We start from the raw sequence: 27,403 nt of genomic DNA, 5'->3' as shown, positions 1-27,403 counted from the left end.
ACTGTATTTGTTCCAACAGTAAGAAACCCGTAACTATAAACACAGATTTGAGTTTAAAGCAATATGTTAAGATGGTAGGATTATAAATTGTCTCATTTTTCCCTTTCATGAGACTATATATCTTCCAAATTTTCTGAAAACAGATCCTTTTCCTGTTGTCTGTCTGTCTGTCTGTCTGGTTGGTTGGTTGCATGGATTTGCTTTGTTTTGAGACAGGATCTCTCTATGCAGCTTTGGCTGTTCTAGAACTTGCTATGTAGACAAGACAGGTCTTGAACTCACAGAAATCTGTCTATCTGTCTACCTCTTTCTCTACAGTATTGAGATCGAAGATGTGTGCCATCAGGCCTGGCCAAAAATACCTCTAAAAGACAAAAAATTAAAAACAAAACCTTTTTTTTTTTTCCTTCCAGACAGGGTTTCTCTGTGGCTTTGGAGGCTGTCCTAGAACTAGCTCTTGTAGACCAGGCTGGCCTCAAACTCACAGAGATCCGCCTGCCTCTGCCTCCTGAGTGCTGGAATTAAAGGCGAGTGCCACCACCACCCAGTTTAAATAAACAACATCTTTTTTCCCTCTCTGATTTGGTATCATATTAATAAAGCAGGAATATAATAACTTAAAGTTGCTCCAATCGGTTAAACTGTAGCTAACTATATGATGCAACAACAGCTGAAGTAAGGATGAGAAACATACTGTACAAAGCTGAGTCTTTGTCAAATCAGGCTCATATCTATAATCCCAGCAGCTGGAAGCAGAGACAAGAGGATTGGGAAAACAAAATCCGCCTCAGCCTCAGCCACAGCCACAGTGTGAGTTCAAGGCCACCCTGAGCTACCTGAGATTTTTGTCTCTAAAAAGAAAATCATTACACTTGATACTGCTAAAATGGGCCAAGAACCTGATACTAGATAGGTACTGGTCTAGGGGAAAACCTAATACTATTATTCTGCCAAAGGAACAGAGCAGTAAAATGACTCCAGTGACTTACGTGCATAGAGCAGTGCCTCACTCAACCTTTATCAGAGAAATCTTCGTGCATTACGATGCCTTCATCATAACCCTCCCCTAAAGCACAGGGATCTATGCAGAAGAGGAAGCCCAAAGATAAAAAGAGCCAGAGGCTCCAAGAAAATAGTGTCCTCTGGACATAATGGGACTGACACATGTATGAACTCACAGAGATTGGCAGCACACACAGGATCTTCACAGATTCGAGTCTGTTGGGGTCCCAGAACTGAGAGGGAAAAGTGGACATGATGTCCCATCCCTAACCAAAAAGCTATTTGCAATTGATACCTGCTGGCAAAATAAAAATCTGATTTCGCCAAAGAATGTCATGGGTATATCAACTGTACCTCAAGGCAGGCCCCACACCCAGGAGTTGTTGGTTGACCAACATTAAAACAAGCTCCACATTTTTTGTTGTTTAATGAGTGAGAGGAAGACCATAAAGCTGGGTGGGTAAGGAGATCGGGAGGATCTGTGATGATCAAAATATACTATATGAAAAAATTAATAAAAAGCATATAAAGAAATTCACAGCTGGGCATGAATGCCTTTAATCCCAACACCCAAGGGGCAGAGGGAGGCAGATCTCTGAGTTCAAGGCTAGTCTAGTCTACAGAGCAAGTTCCAGGACAGACAGGGCTACACAGAGAAACCCTGTCTCAAAATACAATGAAAAAAAAATTTACCAAGAATAAATAAAAATATTTTTGAAAGAAAATTGTCATATAAAGTAACAATTTTAATTTTAATGTGTTGGTTTTATGATCCTAAACATGAAGAAAATTTTAAAATAAATGAATGAGAATTTTTTTTAAAAAACTGAATTATTGATACCATTTGTATATTGATTATCATATCATTTTTACAATATTAGTAATATTTTATCTGTTATCTGCTTCCCATCATCAGAATTTCTCTGCCTGGACACTGTTGTCAATTAGGCCAGTGATTCTCTGCCGTTGAGAGCTCTCCTCTGTGTAACAGGCTATGAAGCAGCATCTTTACCCAGTAGATGACAGTTGTGGCAACCAAAAATGTCTCCAGACACTGCCAAAGATTCCCTGGGAGGCAAATCACCCCCAGTTGAGAAACACTGCTCGATAGTAAGTTACTGCTATCCAAATATTTTGATTATGTTTTTAACTATTGCCTACTACTCTGGCTGCATTAATCATGCCATGATTTACATTGATCACAATGATTAAAGAAATTACACATTCACTCAGGCACTCAGGCACTTACTATCAGCCTATTAGGTAAAGTCGGGAATATTCAGGGAAGAAATTCCTATAATTAGAAAAAAAATAAACGATTACATGAAAAGTATAGATTTTAGTTGTAGATGGGGATCAAATTACATTCATTTGTTGAAGTGGGGCCAAATGACTCAAAGATAGCGGTTATTATTTATCCCACTGCAACACAGCAGACACTAACATGAGTTTGGGAAGGGATATGCTTCCTGTGAATTTACTTGTGATTCAGAAAAAGAGATGCCACACACTGATCAGCCAATGCTTTTTTCTCTTTGTTGCCAATAATCTAATTTTCTTATTGCCTTTAAAAAAAAAAAAATCTAAACCACATCTCAGTGGTACCCACAACCAAAATATCATTGTGAAGCTAACATTAAATAAAACTTAAAAGTGGCCATTCAATATCATAAACTATAAAAAGTTTTGTGTACCACTGCTCCTCTAGAATGCAGTAGTTGTTACCTCATCTCTGTGGATGGTAGATGGTCTTTGTCTTTAAATGTCCCAGTTCTTGTGGGAAAAGATAATTAAACACAACCCATAAGTAACACTAAGTTTTTAGAGGACTCAATTTTCTAAATACATGGCCTTGATTTGACTATAGTCTCCAATTTTTCTTTTTAATTTTAGAGAACTAAAAATGTGACTTTTCAAACTTACTTAATTTAAAATGGCTCCAAAAAAGAAAAGAAAGAAAAAAACCACCCCACTATAGTAGGATGCTGGGATTGCATTCATCCCAGCATGCCCCATCCACCACTGCCCTTTGGATGGCAATCACAGGACCCAGACATCAAGCTGTGGAAGAGATTCTTCCAAGCAACAGCATCTGGCTCTTTGGCAAATGGAACAGGCAGTTGCCCTGGTGGCTTTAGAGTTGCCTCTGGGTCTGTCACAGGGTATGGCTGCTGATGGAAGATCTGGATTCTTGTCTCCTTTTCATTTTGCCATCTCTTTTGTATACCTTTTGGGCATCAGAAGCTTCACTCTTTTCCATAAGGAAATTCTGCCCTCTGGAAGTCTGATGGCTCTTTCCATGGACCCTACTGTACTTTAGTAAGCATTCCTTCCCCTTCTTACATCCCTACAGACATATAAAAACAGCCAAGCATCCTGGCATCCGAAACTCGAGCATTCTACTTCATACCCCACCTGCAGAGAGAATCAGAAATTCATGTTCTATTCTCAGACCTGAATATCCTGAGCCTGTATTTTCACCATCTTTACTCCCACTAGATGTCTTTGCCAGTTAAATTTGATAGATTTGTATTTTTAATTAGAATACCTACCTAATCTCAGGGGACTTTTCCTTTTTCATTTTGATGATCTAAGCTGATAAGGTGGTCTAAGATCATAGGGTCTTAGTTTAAGGGATTCATGAGCAACTGTAAGTGAAGCCCTTGGAAAAAACATGTACCTTGACCAAGGAGCTCTCAAACCCTCTTGGCTTTGAAGAAAACATAAGGCCAAGACTGAAAAATAAAGAATAAGGGTTTTGTTTTGCTTTTGGATGCTTTAGGGGCAAACCAACCAAAAGTCCTCAACCTTCTGGCTAATTTGCATGAAGATGAAGAGCTTTCATCAATGGACTTCATGCAGCCCACAGACTCTGCCTGGGTGCTTCAACCAAAAGATAATGTAGTTATGAGGAATGACACAGCCCCAAGATTGCTCTAGAAGAGACAAGGCGGGGGGCGGGGGGATGTTATAACACTGGCTACCTCTAAAAAGACTTGATCACCATATTCAATAACTCCATCAGCCCCCTAAGGAATGATCATTATCATTATATATGTTTTATAGACAGGAAACAAAACAGGAAGGAGAAGAAAGATAGGATAAAAAAAAAACTATATCTGAATATAAGTTGTTACATGGGAAGTCCTAAATTTAAAAGGACATAAAATGCATCTGTTTCCAAAATTGCCAAGTAGGTAAAGGTAAAAGAACCCTAACAAATAAATATGTAATAACCATTTCTGAGATAGGAAATTTTAGAAAATCACCATTGTTATTTTTGAATAATTTTTGCATTTGTTAAAAAAAATAAGACTATAATGGTGGTATAGACATATGTTGGATCCATAATCGCTAAAAACAACACACAGTTAAATCTAAGGTTTGTTTTTAGTCCTAACCAAAAAATAACAATTCTTTTGTTAAGGAGCACACACTCTCTCTGTACAAATACATACTCAGTTGTCCTGACTTTAGGTTTTAAAATGCATGCTATCTGCAGAGTAAGGGCCAGGCACCTTCCTGACCTCCTGTAAACCTCTGCAGCTTTCCCTGGGGGCACTGCTGTGAGCAAAGAGCACAAGCCACCACCACCTCAGACCACTATACCTCACTGCTTCATCTAAAAGAAATAGGTGATAGAAAATGTTAGACCCAATGTTCATTGTTACTACTTGCTTATTCGCAGGAAAGAAAAACAAAACAAGAAACCTCAGTTTTCCAGACCTGAGCCTAATAATGTCTGTGAACATTATCAGTTCTTGAAAACAGGAGTTGGTGACTTGGCTAGCAAGCACAAGGTCCTGGGTTCAGTTCCCTGCACTGGAAAAAATAACAAGCAATTCTTGACAGTTATCTAATATGTAGTAGGCTCCCAATTATGCTTGTTGAGTGAATAAATGTGAATTTGTATTATAATCCCTTTAAAAATATGTGCCTTGGAGACTTCTTAGATTGATAATCACCATCTTTAGATAAGTTAGAGATTTCAGTAGAAATTATTGCATGTGAAAAATAAATATGTTCAATCTACCAAGTGTGAATACATTTTTTATTGAGCCAATCTCACTTAAAGACTTTATGGAGAGCTGGCAAGGTGACTGGGAGGGTAAAGGTGACTGCTGCCAAGCCTGAGTTTAATACCCAGGACCCACATGAAAGAAGGAAAGAACCAACTCCCACCAAGTTGTCTTCTGACCTGCAAACATGACACACAGGTGCCTATACACATACACCATGCATTCCCAGTTTTGTAAAAGTAATAATAATTATAGTGAAGATGTTGCAGAGTCAAATGTAGTGTTTGCATGTGACCTCAGTACTAGGGAGACTAAGGAGAACTGTTGTGAATTCAAGGTCAACCTGAGATATATAGAAAGACTCTATCTCACAAAGCTAAGAAAGAAGGAGAAAGGAATACTAAAAAAGAAAAGATTGCATAGCCTTAATGTTGTGTTTGGGGCATCATTTGGAGTCTACAAATGACCAAAGTTGTATCTACACAGTGCCAACTACCAAAACATTTAAACACACTTCTGAAACCTTGAGCATAATGGGATGATTTGATATATCTTAGAGAAGAAAAATAAATAAATAAAGCAGTGCCCACAGATTGTTTTTGTTAGGGAAACTTACATCCAAACCTTTGCTATTTCTGTTTTGTTCTTGAAACCCTGGAAAAGTAACTGAAGTCCAAGATCATACTGACTGACGTGCAACATCTCCAGACCAGCCTCTTTCGTCTGCATTTCTCTGACATGTCTTGTGCATCAGGGCAAGAGAGCAGAACTAAAAGGAAGCTGCTGTTCTAAGAAGCACCCAAAATATAGCATCTACACTTTGTGTGAACTGTGTGTTCCTTCAGTGATGCCTCTAATGTTCATGTTTGGGAACTGAGAACTGGGAGGAATTTTACTTTTCACTCTTTTGTTTGTTCATTAGTTGAATAAGCTGCCAGGAAACTGCCATTTAGGCTACGAGTTACTGTCTGTTGCTGAACTAGCTTAAATGGCATTTCAGAAATTATTTAGGGATGTTATTATGAGTAGCTATCCAAAGTGAGATGCATATTAATAAAGATGCCTTCAAGCATCCATACGTTAAATGCCAAGAGTCTGTCTATTGTACTTGGGTTGTTGTGTGAGTAATACTGAGGATTCAAACAGTCCCCTAAAAGAGAAGCATTGCTCACTAGCTGAGGAGGCCCTAGTTTCCTCTTCAATACCCAGGTGGCTCACATGGCCTCCTCAAAAGCAGATACTAGGGCTGGGTTGACAAGTAGTAACTGACAGAGGACTTTCACTTGAACCACATGAAAAAATGAATTTGAAAGGATGAGGGGACAGTTCTGGACACATTGTGTGGGAAGAGAGGCTGTTCATAGATTGATGTGGGGAAGGAGGTAAGAAGGTTCCTGTGTAGTTGATAACAGGCTTTCACTTAAATCTCGTGATAATGCTGAGTCCCACCTGCCCAGCCTAAGAGAGTGGCTTGGGCACTGGGCTGGAGGAAGCAAGGAGGGAATCCAGGCCTGACTGTCTTTAAAGGCTCCGAGAAGCTCCCTAACCCATGACCAAAATAAAGTCTGCGGGAATGAGAATTGATAGAGACTAGAGGGGAAGTGGAACTCGGTGGATGGAGAGACACAGAGAGCAGCATATATTTAAAAGGAGAGTGTCCTTGCAAGGGAAGAGGCTGTATCCTGTTGGGCTTTGGAGAATGGTCCCTGGCTTCTCCCTGAGGCTGGATGTGTACAAGTGCCTTGGGAGCAGCTTCAGAAGTCTGTCCGCAACCCTCCACCCCCCCCAAACACTTTCGAAGGACTCAAGCCCCAGAGCCCTCTCCCCTATACTGCAAGTGGCTGCTGGAAGTCAGAAGCCTAGGAACTGCCACCAAAGATTCAGGCTGTTCAGCAGATCTTTGGTTGGGGAAATGATGGCTTGGCTGCTTCTAAGGCCTGCGCCCTGGTACCCACTGGGAGAGCAGCGGAAGTTGGGGGGATCATTGATGGGCGCTGCCTCCCCATCTGCCTAAGCCCGAGCTGCAAGGCTGTGCTTGAAAAGGAATTTGGGGCAGGGTTGGGCTGGATTCTCTGGTTATAGGACGCCAAGCAGTAAGGGTCTCCAGAGAACATAAATTCAAAGTCTGCTCCTTACCCTAACTGTACCCTGTACCCTGCCGAAGGGCCCCGGGCCTGAGAATACAGCTTGACTCCTCCTGTACCCGATTAGGAACGCTGGTGGCAGCGGTCCCGGGACCCTGACTTAGCGTCGTGTTCATTCCACGCAGAACTCGCCAGCCAGGGTTCTCTTTCTGCTCTGGCTCCTGGAGACTCACCGCCCTGGCTCCTCAGTAGGCCTCCCTTCGTTCTCTAAAGCAAAGCTCAGAGCGTGTTGCGTTTTGCTAGCCCAGAATGTGGACGTGCCAGAGTCTGGATAGGTTGCGACCCTCCCCGCAAAGAAACCCACGCGCGACCGAGAGCGCACAAGCAGACACGAAGAGCCAGGCACATCCACACATACACGCATGCTTTGCTCCCCACACCGGGGCGCAAAATTGGCTGCTTTGGCCGGGTGATCGTGTACGCTCAGACCTTTCTCACCTAACACGACCTCGGGTGGACAAGATTTCCCCCCTAACTTCTCAACTCAGAAAGCAGCCCAGTCTACTTGGTTGAACTTCTCAAAGTGTACTAGGTGGCTTTTTGCCTCCCAACTCCCGCAGCTCGCTTAGCTGGCAGCCGCCCTAACCCAGCTCTAAGGGCAGGCGCAAGGTTTGCGCCACGCTCGGACACCCGAGTGTCTATCCCGGAGGCGCTGCCCGGTACCCAGAGACACCCGGGCAGGGGCTCCCGCCGCCGCGCCACACAATCTGGAAAAGAAAGAAAGAAAGAAAGAAAGAAAGAAAGAAAGAAAGAAAGAAAGAAAGAAAGAAAGAAAGAAAGAAAGAAAGAAAGAAAGAAAGAAAGAAAGAAAGAAAGAAAGAAAAGAAAAAAGGAAGGAAGGAAGGAAGGAAGGAAGGAAGGAAGAAAAGAAAACCCGCCAAACCGAAGCCGAACCTGGGGCAGTGCACCTTAAGAAACCCCAAGTAAGGGATGGGTGAAGTGGGGAAGGAGGGAGTCTGGGGAGTTTGCCGTGAGTGCCTCAGGTAGGAGCCCTTCTCCCTGACTCTGATGCGACTGCATTAGAGTAAATGGCAGCCGCCTGCTTCTCATTATTAATTGTCTTTGTGTTTGGATAAAGTATGTAATCTTCTTCCTGACCACACCATTAAAATAGGTTGCCTTTTCAATTAAGGACTATCGTGAGCACAGCAGCCAGTTTTGCTAATGAAGACGCATTATATTTTCCCTTAAAAAATTGAAAGGAAGAAAATCCCAGTTTTTCATTAGGCGCGATTATGGATAAATACATGAAGGTTTCCCTAAAATTCGTGCGAACATGTAGTGCATTAAACAGCAGGCTTTTAAATAAATTGAAATTTCTGCAGATAAAAGAAAAACGTGGCTAGCAAACATTCCCAAGCCTACTTCTTCGTTCAGATTTGTGAAAGCAAATACTATGAGTCTTTTTTTTTTTTTTTTTTTTGTGCACTAAAAACATAAACAAAGCAAGTACAGCGGCTATCTGAAAATACATCCGTAAACTTTGGGGGGGGAGTGCCCTCCTAGTTTACAGATGAGTTCTCAAACTGAAGCTGCGAATTCTGAAAGTGTGTCCTGCACTTTTAGGTCTGCTGTATACCTCAGCTCAGTCACTTGCGAGTAAAGTGCATTGACTATGCCCTACAATGAGTTTTTGCTTGCTTCCTTCCTTTCTTACCCACCCCCGCCCTTCTTAAAGGCAAATTGAAAGCTAATAACCATGATGGAACTGCTTAAAATTCTATGCGTTTGTAATAAGCAAGTTCTCCAGTGTTGTAAAACATTAAAAGTGGCAAAGTTCTAAACCTGAAGTTTTAACATGAATTGGACATTTGCCTCCACTGATGTGAGGGTACAAAGTTTGGATCCTTGAAAAATGCAGTGTGTGTCGGAGATTAGTGTGTTACTCACTAATCTCCAAGTTGGGGAATATGCAAAGAAAAGGACCTATTAAGAGCTATGTGTTCTTAGCTGATTTTTAAAAATAGGTTAATTTTTGCTTGTGGAATTACTGTTTTAAATAAATAAGCCTTTGCCTCATCATTCACTATGAGATGCCAGATAGGAACCACATTGTCTAGAATTTGACAAACAAACAAACAAACAAAACCCAAAAACTCACACCAGATTCTTCTAAGTAGAAGAAAGAAGTTCCTACCAGCAGCGGGGTTTTCCTTTGCAAGGGCAACATCAGTGGTTTCTTGCACACATGATTTTTTTCCAGGTTTGGGGTGTTATGTCTTTTAAATATTGAACTCTCTCTCTCTTTTTAATCATCTAGCTCCTTAAAATGATCTGCAAAGAGTGGGAAATTAGATTTTCGATTAAAACCTTATCCCATCTCGAAGGATTACTTTATATTGATTCTTAAATATGGCTACAATTGATGGGCTCTAATTAAAAATCCAAAGAAAAAGTCTGCCATGCCCATTTAAAAGAAGCTTTTCATATAGGGAAATAAAACTTGTAAAAGGTTACAAATAAAAGATTAGAGTTTTATCCAAACTAGTAAAGCTTCATGTGGTCTTCTTCTTCTTCTTCTTCTTCTTCTTCTTCTTCTTCTTCTTCTTCTTCTTCATCTTCTGTTTCCTTTCTTACAAAACCATTCCTGGGTCTTCCCCCTTACCCCCCCCCCCCAGTTTTAAATAAAGTTTGCAAACAGGCAAGATATTGGAGTGTTTTGCATCAGCGCTATAGCTCAAGGCTGCTGCCTGCAGTAGAACTGACTTCAATGAAACTTTAAGACAAGCAGATGAAAATTATGTAAACTGACTGCCACCATTCTTTATCATTCTATCCAACACACACACACACACACACACACACACACACACACACACACACGCCTTACTCTCCCTCACCCTAACCCTGCCCTGCACATCCCCTACCGTTGGTCCTCATACTCCCTGGGACAGGCACATAGCTCCTAGCTCACAGTCAGCTCACAAATGTCTCACAGCCCACATCTCCCACTTGTCACACAATCTTAATCCGTTACATTCCGGAACGGAACAACATGCTACTCTTTTCCTTTCTCTCTCTCTCTCTCTCTCTCTCTCTCTCTCTCTCTCTCTCTCTCTCTCTCATTTGGAGTTTGGCTCCTGCTTTTTTATCAACATCACACACAATTCTATCTTTGAAGTTTTTTTTTGTTTTTGTTTTTGTTTTTTTTCTTTTCTTTTACCTTCTTTCCTGAAGCAACTGAAGTACAGGGTCTGAATGACCCAAGCTTAATGCATAAATGGTCAGCTGCCTTATATCCCCCCCACCCTGCCCACATTGCCAATCTTAAATCCTGTTAAAAATAATCAGAATTACGCTTGGCAAGTTTTAAAGTAAAGTCATACTTAAAAACTAATGGAGAATTAATTACTTCTTTTTCATAGGTGATGTTTCTCAGGCAAAATGCAGTTTGTGCTCCCCCTCCAACTGTCCACTGAATTGCTGGAAAGATTTGAAATTAACCTTCATATTTCGGAAGTTGGTGTTAGGGAGTCTAGCCACCCCCCCCCACTGTGCTCTTGTGGGATATGGGTTTTTTCTTTTTTTAATTAGCCTGTAAGACTCCAGAGATGGCTCCCCTCCTCTCCCCCCACCCCACCAACTTCCATAGTTAATAAACTTGGGGGAAAGTTTGGAATATCTTAAACTAGCTCAGCATTTTTGAATGAAGAAAAAAATAAGCCCAGTTAGTGATATACATGAATCCAGATTTGAAAACATGAATATCAGCCATAGTCTGGTGACTGCATACAAGCCTTGACAAATAATTTGATTACCCGTGCACTGCTTCTTTTCATTTGGCTTCTGAGTCCTTTATATCTCATCTGCCTAGCAAGGTAACTGTACACATGGCAATTAAACCCACCCACTTGTTTTTGAGACAAGGTAACTGTACACATGGCAATTAAACCCCCCCCACTTGTTTATGAGAATTATTGAAAAACACAAAGCATACTTAAGAAAGGTTTTGTTTTTTAATGGGAGAAAAGTTAGATTCTGGATAAAGGAAATACAATGAATAGTAAGTATATCGGAGTCTCAAGAACTTACTGAAAACCAAGAGATATTGCCATCCAAGGAGTCTTTTTCTCCATCAAGCTTCTAAGGTTTTCTGTGAAACAGCCCAACCCAACCCCCCTTCCCCCAAAGCCAGTGGCTTTTGTCCTGACCTAGAATAGAGTTTGTGGAAACGGTACCTGAGCCGGGCTGTCTGCAATTTCCAAATTGACAAGAAGAGACTGGAAGATAAAGAGCGTGTTCTTACAGGTGAAGAGCAATTTTGCAACTTTTCCAGGCGACACAGGAGAAAGCTTGCCTGCTACCAACTGCTGGAGAGTCTGGGCAGAATTCCTCTAGAAAGAAAAAGAAAAGTCTTTTTTCCCCCTTCCCTCCCTTGTCTACATTTCTGTCTCTGGCTCTCTTTCCCCTCTGTCTCTATGTTTTTCAGATCCAATCTTTTCAGAGCTGCAAGCACATTGCTAAGCTAAAGGGAAATTCTCTTTGATAAAGCGGTGTTTCCAGCTTCGGGGTTTTAAAACCTAAATCTATATTCAAATCTGGCTGAAGGTGTGTTCTGGGATTTATGAAAGCCTCTTAAAGGGGTAAATTTACCAAACCGTGACAAAATCATCACAATCTTACTTTAGACATCTGAAGTGGATGAGAATTTTAAAGAGACCCTTGTTTATTTAACACTGTCCATTTCCAACTGGTGGTTTATTGGCCCTGTATTTCTGCGAAGTTATTAGACTAGAGGGCAAGGGAAAAGCGGGGGTTGTGTGCTGCCAGCCGCTAAAGGGGAAAGCCCTCCCACGCTGAATCCAGCTGAAATCCTCTGTCGAGAGCACTCCGGAATTTTCAAGGAGGTTCGGCTGCTTTGGGTCGTCTCAGACGACAGCCCAAACCTTTGCTTGGGACTTGAGGTGTTCACAGGTCTCTGGACCCTACTGCAGATGGATCTCTCTCCGATTTTTTTTCACTTACTTGGAGAGACTAACAAGCTCTCCCATTTCTTTATCGCACCCCACCTCCACTGTCCCCGAGGCCTTGCTCTGCCACATCCACAAGGTTCATTTTTGTTTTTCACCCTTTGATGCTTTCTACATCGTTATGACCAAATTGGGAATAACTCTTTTCTCAGGATGGGAAATAAACTCTTCTCCAAGAGATTCGGCGAACTTGCCCTTCTGTCATCCAAAGCACGGTGACTCGGACTGAGAGCCAGGACCAGCCTTCCCATAGCCCGCGCGACGCGAGTCAACCGCCTGGGACATTCTCCCTCCTAAAGGAAGAGCCTTAGGGACAGTCGCCAGGTGTTTCAACACAGTGGGGGCGGGGTAGCAGAAAGGTCCGTACTCAACACTCCCCACCCCCGCTCCCAGCATAGGCCCCCACAAAGTCGTGACTCCAGGGTACGCCGCAGTCAGGAGTTTTCTTCATAGCGGAGCTGCTACGGAGGAGCCAGGAGTACTGGACAGGCCCGTGAGCTCTCCGAGGTTCGTGGAGCCGCCAAGACCCAAAGCTCTTAAGACACACCTGCAAGTCTGCAGCAGCAGCGGAGTGACCAGCCTAAGGCCGAGCCGGAGTCGAGCCTAGCCGGGCTGCCGAGAGCTTGCAGCCTCGTGCGCACTCCCGTAATTCGCTAATTGCTGTAAATCCCAAGGACAGCCACATTTGATTACACATACAGTATAAGAACCGACAACAAAGCGACGAATTAATTACCGACTTCATTAACATAGGTCCCCAAATTAAAGGCAACGAGCTGTTTCTTTGGGCCCACTAGCAGTGGTGTCGACGGTGATTGAGGAAGTAAGGGGGTGCTGGGGATTATGGTGGTTGTTGTGTGTGTGGTTTTGGTCCCCCCCCCCCTTCAGCGTTGGGAGTTGTGAGGGAAAAGCTGTCTTCCCCAATCACTCCCACGCCTATCCTCCATTCACACACATTCAGCAAGCAGTTGCGTTTGCCCCCCATCCCCTAGTACTCCGTCCGATCTCTTTCTGCTCTAAAACTCAGTGAAAGCTGTCCGGTCCTCGATCTGAACCTGACAAATTGAGCTTGTTTCCTGGTCCTGAAGCATCCCAGCTCCCGGGTTTCGGCCTCAGGCTCGGGCGGCTCCATCCCTGTTTGCTCCAGGCCCTATAGCATCAGGAATTTGTTCTTATGTAGAAACTGTTTCCACAGGGGGCTTTTGCCACCCTGCATTCACGCCCGAGAGATTTGAGATAGCCCCTCCTTGGCCCAAAACCAGCCCCGGGGGTAGATTTGGGAGTTCACGGATTCCCCCCCCCCCCCTTCTTGTTCTGGGCTTCTCACACTGAAAAATCAAGCGCGGAAACCCAGCGTTCAGAGACTAGGAGTTACTCGTAAGGGGTTGAAGAGCAGCGAGGACGCTGAGGTTTTCAAATAATTAGTTCACAGCCTTGTGAATTTATCTCTCTCTTCACTGCATGTCCACACCTCAGTCCTGGCTTTCTTCCTTCACTGACTACTCTCAGCGCCGTCTGGCCCTGTTAAAGGGGACATGGTCGTGTTTTTAAGCGTGAGTCTGGGTTTGAGTTCTGCCTGACCCACACATTCTTTGCGAATGTTGGAATCGAAAACCCAGTTATTCCCCCCTCCCACTCTTCTCCAGCTTTGATTTAAATATTTTCATTCTCCAGTCTTGTTTTGGTGTCCTTTCCCTAACATAAAAAACAAAAAAGGAGAGGACAAGAAAGGGGTGTGAAGGAAAAAGAAAAGACCGAAGGGGGAGGCCTTCCTGTCCATCATTTTAATTATACAATTAGTTCACATGCTCCGGCCCATAATGTATATTTTAAGCGAAGCCCAGTGTTTCTAAGAACATTCTGGTAGTGTCGGAGGCCTGGATTTGTTGCCTGCCCTTTCCCCGGTGCAGCAGCGGCCTGTTTTCCTCCCCCTGTTGTGTGTTTTTATTATTTTCCCTCTGGCTTAGATGTGTCAATCATTCTCTCCCTGCCATTGGTTGGAGAGTTTGCGTCAAAAAGTTGCCAGAGAGGCGCTTTCTCAGCAAATCTCCTTGAGAGCGGAACCTTGCTCAGCTCCAACTCAGCCTGCACTGTTATTAAAAATAAAAATCGCTAGAGCAATCTGGTGGCCACATCTGCTTTGTATGTATCGTCGACGGACACAGATGGTTTACAACCCTGGCCACTTCATTTTCTGTTCTCTAAAAAAAAGGGATTTTTTTTCTTTTTGCTTATGTTTGACTTTTTGTGGAAGGGTGAAGACTACAAGGTTTTTTTGTTTGTTTGTTTCTTTATTTTGTTTTGTTTTTTAACTGAATACTCTTGATTTCTTTTAGGATAACTGGCTGTTTGGAATCTTGAAGGATATTTTTTTTTTCTTTTCTAACCTCCAATGCGGCTGTAAGGTAAGTGTCTGTCTGTCTTGTCTATGGCGATATCTTTGTGTTCCCCAGTCTGCAGTGACCCACGCACCTCCAATAGACGTTCTCGTGCAACTCTGTGGACGTGGAGCTCCTCTGGGACTGATGTATTTTTTTTTTCCTAGTGAGAATTTTGAGGCGAAATAATGACCATTAGGAAAATTAAACGATCTGTGGAAAAGGGCGGGAGTGGGAGGGAGCGAGAGCGCGTGCTCCTGGGGGTCGCCGCTGCGGCGAACGTCCTGGAAATCTTACGAGTCTAATCTGGGGTGTTGGGGAGGGGTTTTGTTCTTATGCTCACCCTATTCATGGCTTCTCCTCGCGAGCTTTGTATTTGGGCCCCTAGGTTTAGCTGGAGTCCTTAGGCTTGATCCCAAGGACGTGTTTAGTGTCTGTGACAAAAAAAAAAAAAAATGTTTGTGCACGTACCTAGGTTTGTAAATTCAAACAATGATAATAAACTGGGGAGGGGGGCTTCCGAAGGCCTGTGCGCCGGAAGCCCGGCTCTCCGTCAGTGGGCTGGGACCGCGCGGGTTGCCTCTCGAGCCCCCCGCTTTGCAACGGGAGCCGAAACCCAAGCTGATGACCGAGGAGGCGCAATTGCCGACGTCTGGTTACTCCTGCGCCGCCTGGTCTCCCTTTTTCGTCTTCTCTCTCTAGCCTAGAGCAGTTCTGCGACCCACCTCGTCTCAAAGCTTCTCGAGCTCCTCAGTTTACATCACGCCCTCCGCATCCCTAGGGGTGTAGTTCCCCCACCCCTGGCGCTGCTCGCGGTGGTCGCAGTCCCGGGGACAGATCACCAGGGCGAGGCCGCTAGTGAGACGGGTTTAAATGCGACTTTGCTCAGGGCACGCGCGCGCCGCAGCCTCCGCGCGCACTTGGGGTGGTCAGAAGTAGGGGTGAACGCCTGGCTGCTCCCGGTCAGGAACTCCGGAATTCCTCCTTTGGGACTGGGGCTTTTCAGTCGTTCTGGGTCTGGGGGGTATAGCATCGAGGCCCCCTGCGCATTCATGTACTGCCTTCTCAGGCTCGGGGACAATGACGTGTCGTGGGTCAAGGCCTGACTAGGAACCATCAGAAGGTCCTCTCTAACATTGGGCCTGGGCGATGACGGGTCGCGCTGCAAACTCCGAAGAAGAGGCGGTGTTGGTGCGTTCAAGTGATTATTGTGAGCCAGTGTCCGATTTCACACGTTTTTCTGGAAACCCTAGAGCCCCGATCCGAATTTGTACTTTACAGAGAGAAGAGGTGTCGTTGAGAGAAGGCCCAGCAGCGTGGACCTGAGGTGGTACACCACTTAGGGAGGGGACCGGGAGAGGAGTTGCTCTCGCGTTGAAAGGATGTCCTCCATCCCAGGGCTCTGAGGGTCAGGATTTCGCCTGTTCACCTCGACTTTTTCCCGGTCATCAAAAGTTATTAGCACAAGGGTAGAGTTGTGCAAACTCCTCCAAAGTAAGGCCTCCCCTTCCAGACCTAGCATCCAGGCTTCTCCAAACTATAATTAATAGTCAAGACCAACCCTTTTGGCACATTTCTTTCTCCCTCCCTCGCGGGTGGTGGAGTTGATTCCCTGAGGCCAGAAACTTTCACTCGAGTTAGCGGGGCAGAGGCCAGCGCCGGCTGTTTTCCAAGTGCCCGCGTACCTCTTTTCTCTCTTCCTCCGGCTCTCGTCCTCTTCCCTGCTGCAGGCCAGTCGCCAGTCCACGTAGTTTTGTTTCCTCTCCATCATGCAGAAAATTAATCAGCCAGGACGAGAAGCAGAGCTGAGCACGACGGCCTGTAATTAAGGGACGTGTGCCCCTCGGATTATCTCGTTAGTTTATCAAGAAAACATTTATTATAATTAATTCTCGGACGAGGTAATTATTATTGAGCGAGAGCTAGGACACAGCAACTGGTAGATGGGCTTCTTGGAAGAAAAAAAAAAAAACACCAAGGAGGGGGGTTTGGAGGGGGAAGCGACAGATTGCACGAATTGACCGTTAGATATAAGGCTGCGCAGGCCAGTGCAGGCAGTGGAGGAGGGACCGTGGGTGTCTGGGCAGCTAGCTGATCTGCGGGCCTGCAGGGAAAGGACGCCGGACCCAGTCGCTTGCGCCTAGAGGTGAGGGCACTCGGGGACTTGACACGCTACCGCCGTTTCCTCCTAGGTATGAGCTCTCAGAAGCCACCTCTCTTCGAGAGCGGTCACATGAAGCCTTATGTCTTCGAAAGGGCATCCCCACCCCCTTTGTATTGTGCGTGGAGAGGAAGCTGGGTGAAATCCTTACCCGGCTGTGAAAGTTAGATGGAAGGGCCCTCAGCCTTCTTCTTCTGTCAGGGTTTATTATCTAGGCTATTTGGAGGAGTAAGTCCCTGTGGTTTGGGTCTCTCTTTTTTTTTCCCCCCTACGAGGAAAAATGAAAATAGGTTACCCCGAGATTTTTGAGCCATTTTAACTCTCCAAGAAGGATCTCTCCCCGAATGTTTTATTATTGTTCTTTATGGTGGAACATGTTGCATTTATCAAATGATGTTCTTAGGCATTTCTAAGGGTGAAAGCTAGACTAGTAAATACATTCCCCCATCTTAACATTAGATGTGGTTTTTAGTTCCGATAAAACAGTTCAGAACTTTTCAAGGGGGTAAGAATATATTGTCAAAGAACTCCCCTTCAGAGGTTATCTAAATAAGCAATGACTTTTTTAAAATATTGTTATTTTCACAGCCCCAAATAGGAGGATCTTGGGAGAAGGAATACAGAACCTAAAAAGAGCAACCAGTTTTACTAGTTAATAATCCAGTTTTTAAAAAAGGACGTTTAAAAAATCCACATCTTAGGGTGGGGAAAACATTACTTGTGTTCTGAATTTAAAGCAGGAAGTCGTCATTCATAGTTGTTGAGTTCTTTCTGAGAAACTTTTGCCTTGCTTGGTCTCTTAAGCAAGGTAAATATGAAAACCTACAATCCTTAATTTCATTAACAAAATTTCATTATGAAGGTGAAAGAAAACTCACAATCTTGTATCCGCCATTTTGAGGAAGTTTCTAAGAGTGTCAAAGTTTCCGAGCAAAGATCTTGGCAAGATAGGTGCCGAATTTTAAGATAATAAAAGCCAGCCTTGAATGCTGCCTGCCTATATTAACATAGCTCTGGGGGAGGGGACTCCACCGAGGAACAGAAAGAATTGTTTCTTTTCTTCCTCCAACCTCTTTTTGCTGTGTAATTATAGGAAATTTGGAAGGTAGAAAGAGTTCCTATTAGTTTCATGTTCATTAGTTAGATGCTTACCTACTTCAAACCTAAAATGTGGGAAAGACAGCTCCAGTAAACAGAAATCCGGGGCAGCCTTTGAGAACCCCAAGCCCCCAAAATCTGCCTCCCCCAGGATTTGCAGTCTCATCAAACCATCAAGGAAGCAACTTGCTCTGCAAATGCATTCCCCACTTGCAAAATGTGGGGGCCTGCCTTTTTTCTGATTGGTGGAATTCTAACTTCAACATTTCTGGCAAGTCCCTGTGCCAATCTTGAAGACTTTTTTTTCAATATGTTTAAATTAAATATTTGATGGGTGTCGCTTAAAAGTTAAATACTTGTTTGTTTAGCCATAGTTCTTTAGACACATATAATCAAGGTCCTACAAAACCCTAATAAATCTGTTACTTACCTCGAAATCTAATTATCCAGACTACTAATTAGGTGAAAATGATTACTGGAAATGACTTCAAATGTGGAATAATAGTGGTTGGGCAGTTTTCTCAAGTTTGTTGTTCAGCAAGTTTGTATTTTAAATGTTAAATGCATTTACATTTCAGTTTCACAGCAGTCGAAAGTGGTAATAAAAAAAAAGCTAAGATAATTAAAATCTCTGCCAGGGAAAGGCTACAGTCTGGGAAGAGGTAGATTTCTTGAATTGTTTCTTTGTTTCTCACCAATGGGCTTTGTTATCAGCATTATTTATTTAGCCAAAGAGTTCTTTGTCTCTGCAAATGGCCCCAATCAAGTTTTGTTTGAGACAATTAGCTAGTGCCAGCCAATGAGTCCTATGCAAATGTTGGGATAGGAATGTAATGTGTGCATTAGGAGGCGTGGGGTTTTGTTCTAGGGGAAGGCAGATTGTAATTGCTTTCCTCGGGTCTTTTTTTTTTTTTTAAGTTTAGGGTGGGGGTGGGGAAGACAGGTTTATCTGGTCTCGCTCCATCCCCTCTAGTTTTGGAGCTGCTGGAGGTTGAGGGGACGGCGGGGGGCGCATCTGCAAGTCCTTTAAAAGCCTGTGTCTAGCGTCACTCTGGCTCTCTTTAGTTAGTGATGGAACGTGGAGAAAGCTGCTCCCTCAGAAGCAGTAAACCAGCATCTCTGTTTGTGTGCTTGCTTTAACTTTAGTTCATCACTCCAAACCCACCCACCAAGGACACTGACCCTGTCCACTCCAGGCGAATCGCGACCGTCCGGCTGGGTTTCCCCAATTTGGGCCGACTTTGCGCCTCCAAACAACCTTAGCATGATGTCTTATCTAAAGCAACCGCCTTACGCAGTCAATGGGCTGAGTCTGACCACTTCGGGTATGGACTTGCTACATCCCTCAGTGGGCTACCCGGGTAAGTGAATTACACCGCATTCTCAACGCCCTTCCCCATCCTCGCCCCTCAGGAGCTCCGAGGTTGGAGGGCTCACTGCCCTCACCCTAGCTCCAGACGGGGTCCCCACCGTGTTTTTCTTGTCACGAAGTATCCTAGAGCCACTGGGCATTTACTGACCCAGGAGGGAACAAGAGGCTGGGAAGAGACGAGTCTGGGGTCTGCAGCAGTCACAGAAAATCACACCGCTCCATTCTTAATTAGAGTGGCTTGGGGAACACTCACTGGGCAGGGTCTTGGAAGGTTGTTGACCTTGTCACTTGAACATGCTTTCGCTAGTCTCCACGCCCAATTTCTAACTACTACCACCCTAAGAGTGTTCAAATTTTCTCCAGTACTGTCCTCTACAGTTCTCCGGCTTTGCCAGGGGCTTCCGGTGCCTCCAGGCCCGGCCCTTTAATCCTTAGAGGCGTGGCTTCCTTCCAGATTCTAGGCACCTTCCCCCACACCCCGCCATCACATCTCTCCCCCCCCCCACACCAAATACTCATAAAAGTCTGAACTATTGTTATATTTTAAAGATGCAAGGACAAAGGTCCTTGCGGTGCTAAAATACCGTGGGAACTGGCTGCACGTCCGCCCAGTCATTTCTATCTAGCCTCTGGTCCTTGCAAAGCCTCTTAACTTTACCAAACAGCCTTTTCTGTCGGTAGTGTGGTCTGGCTGCTTCCAAAAATGGGCATGGGGGTGGGAATTGTCTGTAGGTTTACTTTGTTAGCGCTATAGTAATGCTCTGTATTCCAAGGGGGACACTTGGGATGGGAGGTGGTGTGTCATGGGAGGTTCCGGAGGTGATGGGGATCCTCAGCAGGAACGCGGTGGGAGGTGGGGGAGTCGTGAACCGAGGCAAAAGTCCTGTGACTGAGAAACTGCTCCCCCACCCTAAAGGGCCCTGGGCTTCTTGTCCTGCAGCCACTCCCCGGAAACAGCGGCGGGAGAGGACTACATTCACCAGGGCACAACTTGACGTTTTGGAAGCTCTGTTTGCCAAGACCCGGTACCCAGACATTTTTATGCGGGAGGAGGTGGCGCTGAAAATCAACTTGCCCGAGTCCAGGGTACAGGTAGGAGAGATGTAGACACGCCCTCTCTAAAGTTTGGTGTATACTCGCTCTCCAACCAAAAAGGGCTTGAAATTCTAAACATTTTGGAGCCAATGAACCATTCTTCTGCTTTCTATCTCTCCTTAATCCTGTGAACCAGGGCTTCTGTCCTGGTTGCAAGGTTGAGTAGCAATTCAACTCCAGACACAAAGTACTAGAGTCTCTGGGTCTCAAGAGTCCCTGCAGGTGGAGATATCCAGTTGAGGGCAAATTTCAACGATAGTCACGTGGTCCTCTCCGTGAGCTTTGTGTGTGGGAAACGGGCGTGGAGTCTAGCTCCTGGACAGTCCAAAAAAATTTTTTTAAAGCACACGAAGAAATAAAGCAAGTTATTTGGAGTCAGAAACGGTGCTTTTTATCAAATAACTTGATACAGTAAGTGTGTATAGCTTATTGAGGACAGAACTCAGTTTTCTAGTTGCTATTTAACGGATATTTTTTTATTCTCAATGTCTGTAAAGATATCCCCCTTTCTTGCTCTAAATTCCCCCACACTTTACCCTGAAAGGGAGAAAACTCAGCTCCCTCTTGACTGGAGAGCAAACCCATATGGAGTTAGTGTTTGGCACCTCATCTGCGCCTACATGGCACTCTCCTTTGGGCAGGACATGTTTTTGAAAGTGCCAGACATCACTGTGAGCCACAAAGCAGAAAACGGGATTTTTCAAAGTGGGTTGGAAAAAGTTTTAGCATTTGTAATTCTTGACTCAAAGCCCTAAATTATAAACAAAATGGCTTAGGACATCAGGGGTGCTGAGCTTGGCCTTGGGGCATTACAGTTATCACATCCAAATAGAGAACACCTTCAATAGAGGAGTCAATGACCCTGAAGCCAGTGTCACACTTTCAGTCCCAGCACTAGGGAGACAGAGACAGGCCGATTTCTTTGAGTTTCAGGCCAGGCTGGTCTACAGATCTATCGAGTTCTAGGACAACCAGCTGTATGAAGAGGCTCTGTCTGCCCCCTCCCCTCCAAACAAAAAAAAAAAAAAAAAAAAACGACCTGTAGTTAGGACATATGTCAGTAGTTTCTATTCTAAGTTCCTGCATTGCAGAGGATGTACAAGGCTGGTAAAGAGAATTTTCAGAGTGGCAGGCAGAGTTTTGTTTGTTTGTTTGTAAGGTAGCAAATCAGTAAATCAGTATAGCGAACAGTATGCCGTGCACGAATCTGAAGGCACAAACTTGAGTCTTGAAGACTGGTATGGAGGTCTGCCTTTATGCTTGAAGCAGCAGCCACACAAGTCATCTCATTCACTACAAAGTGTCTTTCAGCAGACACTGGCTCAGATCTCCTCTCCACAGGAGCGTGTCTTCTTGGAGATTTCTTTTGTGAGTCTAGGAGAGACAAAACGTTAGGTCGTGGAGCCAGCCTCAGTATTAGCTGTTCCTTCCTGGACAGCACAATGTACACTGTTTGAACTCAGTCTGCTCTTGGTGGTATGCAGCAGCAGAATACTTCCCTCTAAAAGACACAGATAAAGTCTTTTGAGGACATCCCAAAATACAGTGAGGACTCTGTATGTAGGAGAGATAACATGGGAAAGCAAGGTAGAGAAGTTTGACCTTATAATTAGTGTGACTACCTTAAATGTTCTTGTCATGAACTGGACATAAGGTGGACTTAACTTACAACTGGGGAGATGTAAGGGGAAGAGCCTTGTGAATAGTCTATCAGCAAAAGACATTGTCTGGTCATCTGGCCATGCAATTTCGGACCACTCTTGCCTTTATGGAGTTACTTTGACCACGGTAAAAAGTTTCTTTCCCTTTCAAGGTATGGTTTAAGAACCGAAGAGCTAAGTGCCGCCAACAACAGCAGCAACAACAGAATGGAGGTCAAAATAAAGTGAGACCTGCCAAAAAGAAGACCTCTCCAGCACGGGAAGTGAGTTCAGAGAGTGGAACAAGTGGCCAGTTCACTCCCCCCTCTAGTACCTCAGTCCCAACCATTGCCAGCAGCAGCGCTCCTGTGTCTATCTGGAGCCCAGCTTCTATTTCCCCACTGTCAGATCCCTTGTCCACCTCCTCCTCCTGCATGCAGAGGTCCTATCCTATGACCTATACTCAGGCTTCAGGTTATAGTCAAGGATATGCTGGCTCAACTTCCTACTTTGGGGGCATGGACTGTGGATCTTATTTGACCCCTATGCATCACCAGCTTCCTGGACCGGGGGCCACACTCAGTCCCATGGGTACCAATGCAGTTACCAGCCATCTCAATCAGTCCCCAGCTTCTCTTTCCACCCAGGGATACGGAGCTTCAAGCTTGGGTTTTAACTCAACCACTGATTGCTTGGATTATAAGGACCAAACTGCCTCCTGGAAGCTTAACTTCAATGCTGACTGCTTGGATTATAAAGATCAGACATCCTCATGGAAATTCCAGGTTTTGTGAAGACCTGTAGAACCTATTTTTGTGGGTGATTTTTAAATATGCTGGGATGGACATTCCAGTTTTAGCCAGGCATTGGTTAAAAGAGTTAGGCAGGGTGATGCTCAGCTCCTCTGATCAAAGTTTCCAAGAGGCATAGAAGGAAAAATGAAAGGCCTTAGAGGGGCCTGCCAACCAGCAACCTGAAATGGACAAACCAATCTTAAGATTCTGTCATAGTTCTAGATCATTGGTTTTCTGATTTGCAAATGATTGATCAAATATTCTAGTCACATGCAACCAAACACCACTCAAAATAAAGATCAAACACAACTAAGTTGAGAGGTCATACTCTTCGAAGCAGAGGTGATCCGGTGTTTTAGCCAATCCTTGGTTGAATCTTAGGAATGGACAGTGCCCCAAGCTCATTAACGTTTCATGACCAACTGGTAGTTGGCACTGAAAAACTTTTCAGGGCTGTGTGAATTGTGCGACTGATTGTCCTAGATGCACTACTTTATTTAAAAAAAATAATGTTCATAAGGAGTCAATATGTAGTTTAAGAGACAATCAGTGTGTGTCTTATATAAATGGTACATCTGTGGTTTTTAATCTGTGCTAGACTTCAAAACTGTGATCTCCTGTTATTGTATGCAACCTTGAACTCCATCTATGCAGGGGTTCTTCTGTGATTAAATAGGTTATAATTATAAGCAAAATTCAGAGCAACTGAATACTTATGTGGAAAGATTAACTTTGGCTGGAGGTGAGCTGTCCTGCCGTCTCTGGTCAAGGATGGAGAAGAAGCAAAGGACCCTAACTCATCCATAATTTCTTGTTGGTAAGCCTGGCAGTGGAAACCCATTGGTCACTGCTCTGATCCTGGTGAATCTTAAACTGAGATCATTGTCATTTATGCTTGCAGATGTTAACTGGAAGTTATATATGCATAAACCCTTTCTTCCTGGATTTGGCAGATATGTATAATTATATTAAAATGGTTCTAGCACAACGCTGGGTCTAGTTTAATTTTATACCATTACTTGTAAATGGAAAGCCTATAGTCAGCCTCACTTTTCCCCACCACAAGTGATTTTATTCCTTATGTTTTTACCTTTTCTTTTGCTGATCTATAAAGGGCAGTGATTTGTAAAGTTCTGTGACTTCCTTCAGGATTGCTCCAAATTGAGTTACATTTCCCAGTCAGCTTTTATCAGCCTTTTCTTCCCTGCTCAAGCTTGACTCCATTATTAGGCACTTTGTTAGTATGTTTGGTTTTGTTTTTTAAGATTGATCAGGTGTGTGTATGTTTAGGGGAAAATGAGTATTTCAAAAAATGAGAATGGCAAGAATTTGATTCAGTTATCTCTGAGCTTTTTTTTTTCTTAAAAAGAAAGTTGAGGTAAACTTGAGAGGGAGTGTAATCAGAATCTGAAAGCAATTCATGCAGAAATGATTTCTGAACAAAAGAGTTTCAGAAAACTTTAAAAACCTATAATTTCAGTAGTTGAAATAAGGCATCCTGATGAGTGCTGTGTGTCTGTGTGTGTGTTTTGAGGAAAGGAGAGTCTTGGTTGTAGGACTTACTAGAAAAGACAAATGGCCAATGCTTATGGTGCTCCTCGGGTAAAAACTATTTAATTTCATCTTAAATTTCTTATGTTCTTAAATTTGACCAAATTCAATGACTCTTGATTGTAACTCTGTAAATGAAGATTAGCAGTTGCAACCATTTTGTTTTCTAATGAGTAAAGTTGTTTCACTGCTAAATAAAACTCAATGCTTTACAGCTATCACCAAGTACAGAGCTCGATGGCTGTATCTCCCTGGACCTGAAGCGGACTCATCGTCTGTAGTCTTCTCTGAAGTGACATGGGGGCCCCAGGGTCTTTAGCTTTTCCCAGATCTAATTTTTTTAGTCCTGCCTTTTTTTTTTTTTTTTTTTTTTTTTACTGTGCAATAGTTAAATAACTCCTAAATAACCTGTTTCTCACACTACCTTTGATTTTCAGGGAACCTTAGCAAGGACAGAGCCGGTACCTTAAAAAACAAGAGTATTTGACAACTTTAGGGCTACTCAGCAAATGACTTGGTTTCTTCAGGGTCTGAAAACGAAGTTAAAGGAGGTCTCTAAGACCAATTTTTTTTTTCACTTTTGCACAACTTCGTTTAACTGAAACCACACAGTTCAATTGCTTTGAATGGATGCCCAAAGTAGAAAGGATTTCCTACCATCAAAGGCAAAGAGGAGGGGGTGGGAAGCTAGCATTGGCTTAAAAGACATGCAGAGTTCTGATCGCCACTACTAATCAAGATTGGATTTGATGAAGTTTAAAAGTCCCATACTGCCTGATATTTGGTACTGAAATGACTCGTCTCCAAACGAGTCTTGGAGATGTTTAACCGGAAGCGAGCCTGCAATATAATCTTCGTTTGGGAGGGCAGAGGTGAGGTGTGGGGATTTCACCGTGGGAGTGTTCCCTTCATATATCTGAAGAGAAATTCAATCAAACCAAGTAAGTTCTGGTTTTCGAAACCTCCAGGTTTAGTTTAGTTTTCTCAACTCCCAGTTCGGTTAATTTCATTTGTGTGTGCCAGTACCTATCTGCCTCTACACTCAAATACCCAGAAAGAACAGCTGCAGAGGCCGGACGCAACTTTGAGAAAAGAGCCTGGTTGGTCAAGGTAGCCCAAGAAAGGCCTCAGACCCTCTTTTCTTCACGGCTGCCCTTCCTAGCAACTATCTTGCTAGGAAAGTGGTCCCAGCCGTGTCCCGGGATTGGGAGCTGTGGCAGAGCTGCAGGCGGTTGTGCAGTCAGTGCCTCCTGGACGCTGCCAGTGGAGATGCAGGCCCTGACCTAGCCTGGTGGCTCTTTTTAGTAGGGCTCGGTTCTAGCATGTCCCTTCCGCCCTGTCCCCTGACCTGGAGCCATCGTAGTCAGGGCCGAGTGCCACCCTGCCCTGCCACGGCCGCAGCCACTGAGCCCGAGTGAGGGTGGGTATCGTTCGGACATTTCAGGCTCAGAGAGTCCAGGGGTCAAGTCAATTTCGGGGTTTAGAAAGCGAGTTGGGAGGCAAGCTTCCTGCGTCCCAGCGGCCTGAAGCACCCCAGAGGCCGGCGAGCCGCATGCATCCGACCAGTGCTGAGAAAGCAGACCTGGAGGAGACGGCTGGCTTTGCTGGGTTCTGGGGGGTGCGCCGCAGGCGGCTTGGGAGGGGACAGCTGCTCCCGGAAGCTTGGGGAAGCGGGTCACTCAGCTTGAGGGCTCCTAATGCTCCTCGAACCGGGGCGCCCAGCTGGGCCTGCCCTTGGGTACTTTCAAGGACAGCCAGGTGCTTAGGTAGTGACTTCACCGAGTCGGGTCCTCTGCTGGGAGCCGGATACTGACTCGGAGCAACCCACTGGCACTCATCAGCCTCGTTTATCCCCTTTCTGCCACCACACCCCACACCCTGCATTTCGTTTCCCCACGAGTCTGGTTTTGGTTTGGATCCGGTGCAGCAGCCCAGAAGGTGAGCAAGTTCTGGAATGGAGAAACGGCTCCTTTTGGTGTCCAGAGTGTCGCCTGGTTGCCAAATCATCCCTTTCCAGTACCTGCAGTGCAGAGGCCTCACATAAGTGCGAGTCTCCATTTAATCAGAAGCCGCCAGACATCACAACACAAGTTCGAAGCCGAGAGCCTCACGCCTGGTGAGAAACTCGCTATTGTTATTAAGACGACGCTGTAACCCAAAACCGGGTATGCTGATGTTAGGTGGGGTCCCTTGCATGCAGAGTTGTGTCTTAATCATGCAAAAGACTACACAAAGAAGCCGGGCAGGTAACCGACTCATCCCATACCGTCAGAAGCAAACAGGACGGGAAGGCGCTATGATCTATTTATTGGTCCATGGCCTGTGTCTGAATTTTTGCCTTCCTCTTCAACCATTAGGAAGGACAACAACCCCCTTTGTGCTCATATCAAGGCATCTGCATACTCATATCTGCAAGCAGGGCTCTGGACACCCGTGCTTTTCTTTTGTAATTCTCCCTCACCCTGTCAGAGCAGGTTGCACTGATAAACCTAATTATCCCCCAAAAACAGTATTTCTGCCCTTGGGTTAGCGGAACAAAAAAAGACCAAAGACGGTCTACTCCTGCAAGGGGGAGAGCAAAATCCCTAAGGGGAGCTACCCCGATATTTTGGGGGAATTGGCCGTACAACTACACGTATTATAGGGTTTGTCTCAGAATTAACATTACACGTGAAGCTGTAGTAGACCAGTGTGTTGAGAGACGTTGTGTGGTATTGCTTGGAGCTTCTCTTTCCAACTGCTTGCTAATAGTAATGTGACTTGGAGTAGTGTTTTTAAAAATTGTTTTATGCTCAATTCGAGCAGGGTGCATACACTATTTGGAAAAGGTGGTTTTTCTGATGGAAGTGCTTAGAAGGAAACGGAAGCTAGAAACTTGTGTATGGGGAAATGGTTGGAGAGGAGGAAGCAGGTAATGCATTTGAAAGGCCTTCTACTATGCAACAGTCCTCGTAACCAAAGGAGGTCCCTCCCAAATGCTAAAGAGAAGCAGCCAGACTTCCCCTCCTGCCAGCACTATGTTTTATGTTTAAAAACCAACCCGCTGTTGACTGCAAACAAACAATAAGCAGATTCAAATAAAGGAGCCCCACCAGGTCCAATCCATTTAGTCAAAGACGACTGTGGGTGCCAGGGCAGCCACACCATCATCAGGGAAGGATATCTTCAAAATTTGTTTT

General features: G+C 44.5%; 1 protein-coding gene across 2 annotated transcripts; it reads left to right on the top strand.

The window, feature by feature from the left end:
* The first annotated feature begins 14,437 nt into the window (after positions 1-14,437).
* On the top strand, positions 14,438-22,995 carry Otx2 (orthodenticle homeobox 2). 2 transcript variants are annotated; one of them, XM_051177104.1, is made up of 4 exons: positions 14,438-14,540; positions 18,919-19,133; positions 20,085-20,236; positions 22,053-22,995. In XM_051177104.1, the coding sequence occupies exons 2-4, from the start codon at positions 19,037-19,039 to the stop codon at positions 22,671-22,673; spliced, it is 870 nt and encodes a 289-aa protein (XP_051033061.1). In that variant the 5' UTR covers positions 14,438-14,540; positions 18,919-19,036; the 3' UTR covers positions 22,674-22,995. The 2 variants fall into 2 exon arrangements, with proteins under 2 accessions (XP_051033061.1, XP_051033062.1); XM_051177105.1 differs by lacking the exon at positions 14,438-14,540 and adding an exon at positions 16,509-16,659.
* Positions 22,996-27,403: the final 4,408 nt, after the last annotated feature.

This window comes from Phodopus roborovskii, unplaced genomic scaffold (assembly GCF_943737965.1).
Source record: "Phodopus roborovskii unplaced genomic scaffold, PHOROB, whole genome shotgun sequence".
NCBI lineage: Eukaryota > Metazoa > Chordata > Mammalia > Rodentia > Cricetidae > Phodopus > Phodopus roborovskii.
This window is presented reverse-complemented; position numbering and strand designations above follow the sequence as displayed.

Coding starts and splice junctions, on each gene's coding strand:
- Otx2 (XM_051177104.1), top strand. CDS start 19,037: ATGATGTCTTATCTAAAGCAACCGCCTTACGCAGTCAATGGGCTGAGT. Junction 19,134..20,084: donor TCCCTCAGTGGGCTACCCGG/GTAAGTGAATTA, acceptor CTTGTCCTGCAG/CCACTCCCCGGAAACAGCGG. Junction 20,237..22,052: donor TGCCCGAGTCCAGGGTACAG/GTAGGAGAGATG, acceptor TTCCCTTTCAAG/GTATGGTTTAAGAACCGAAG.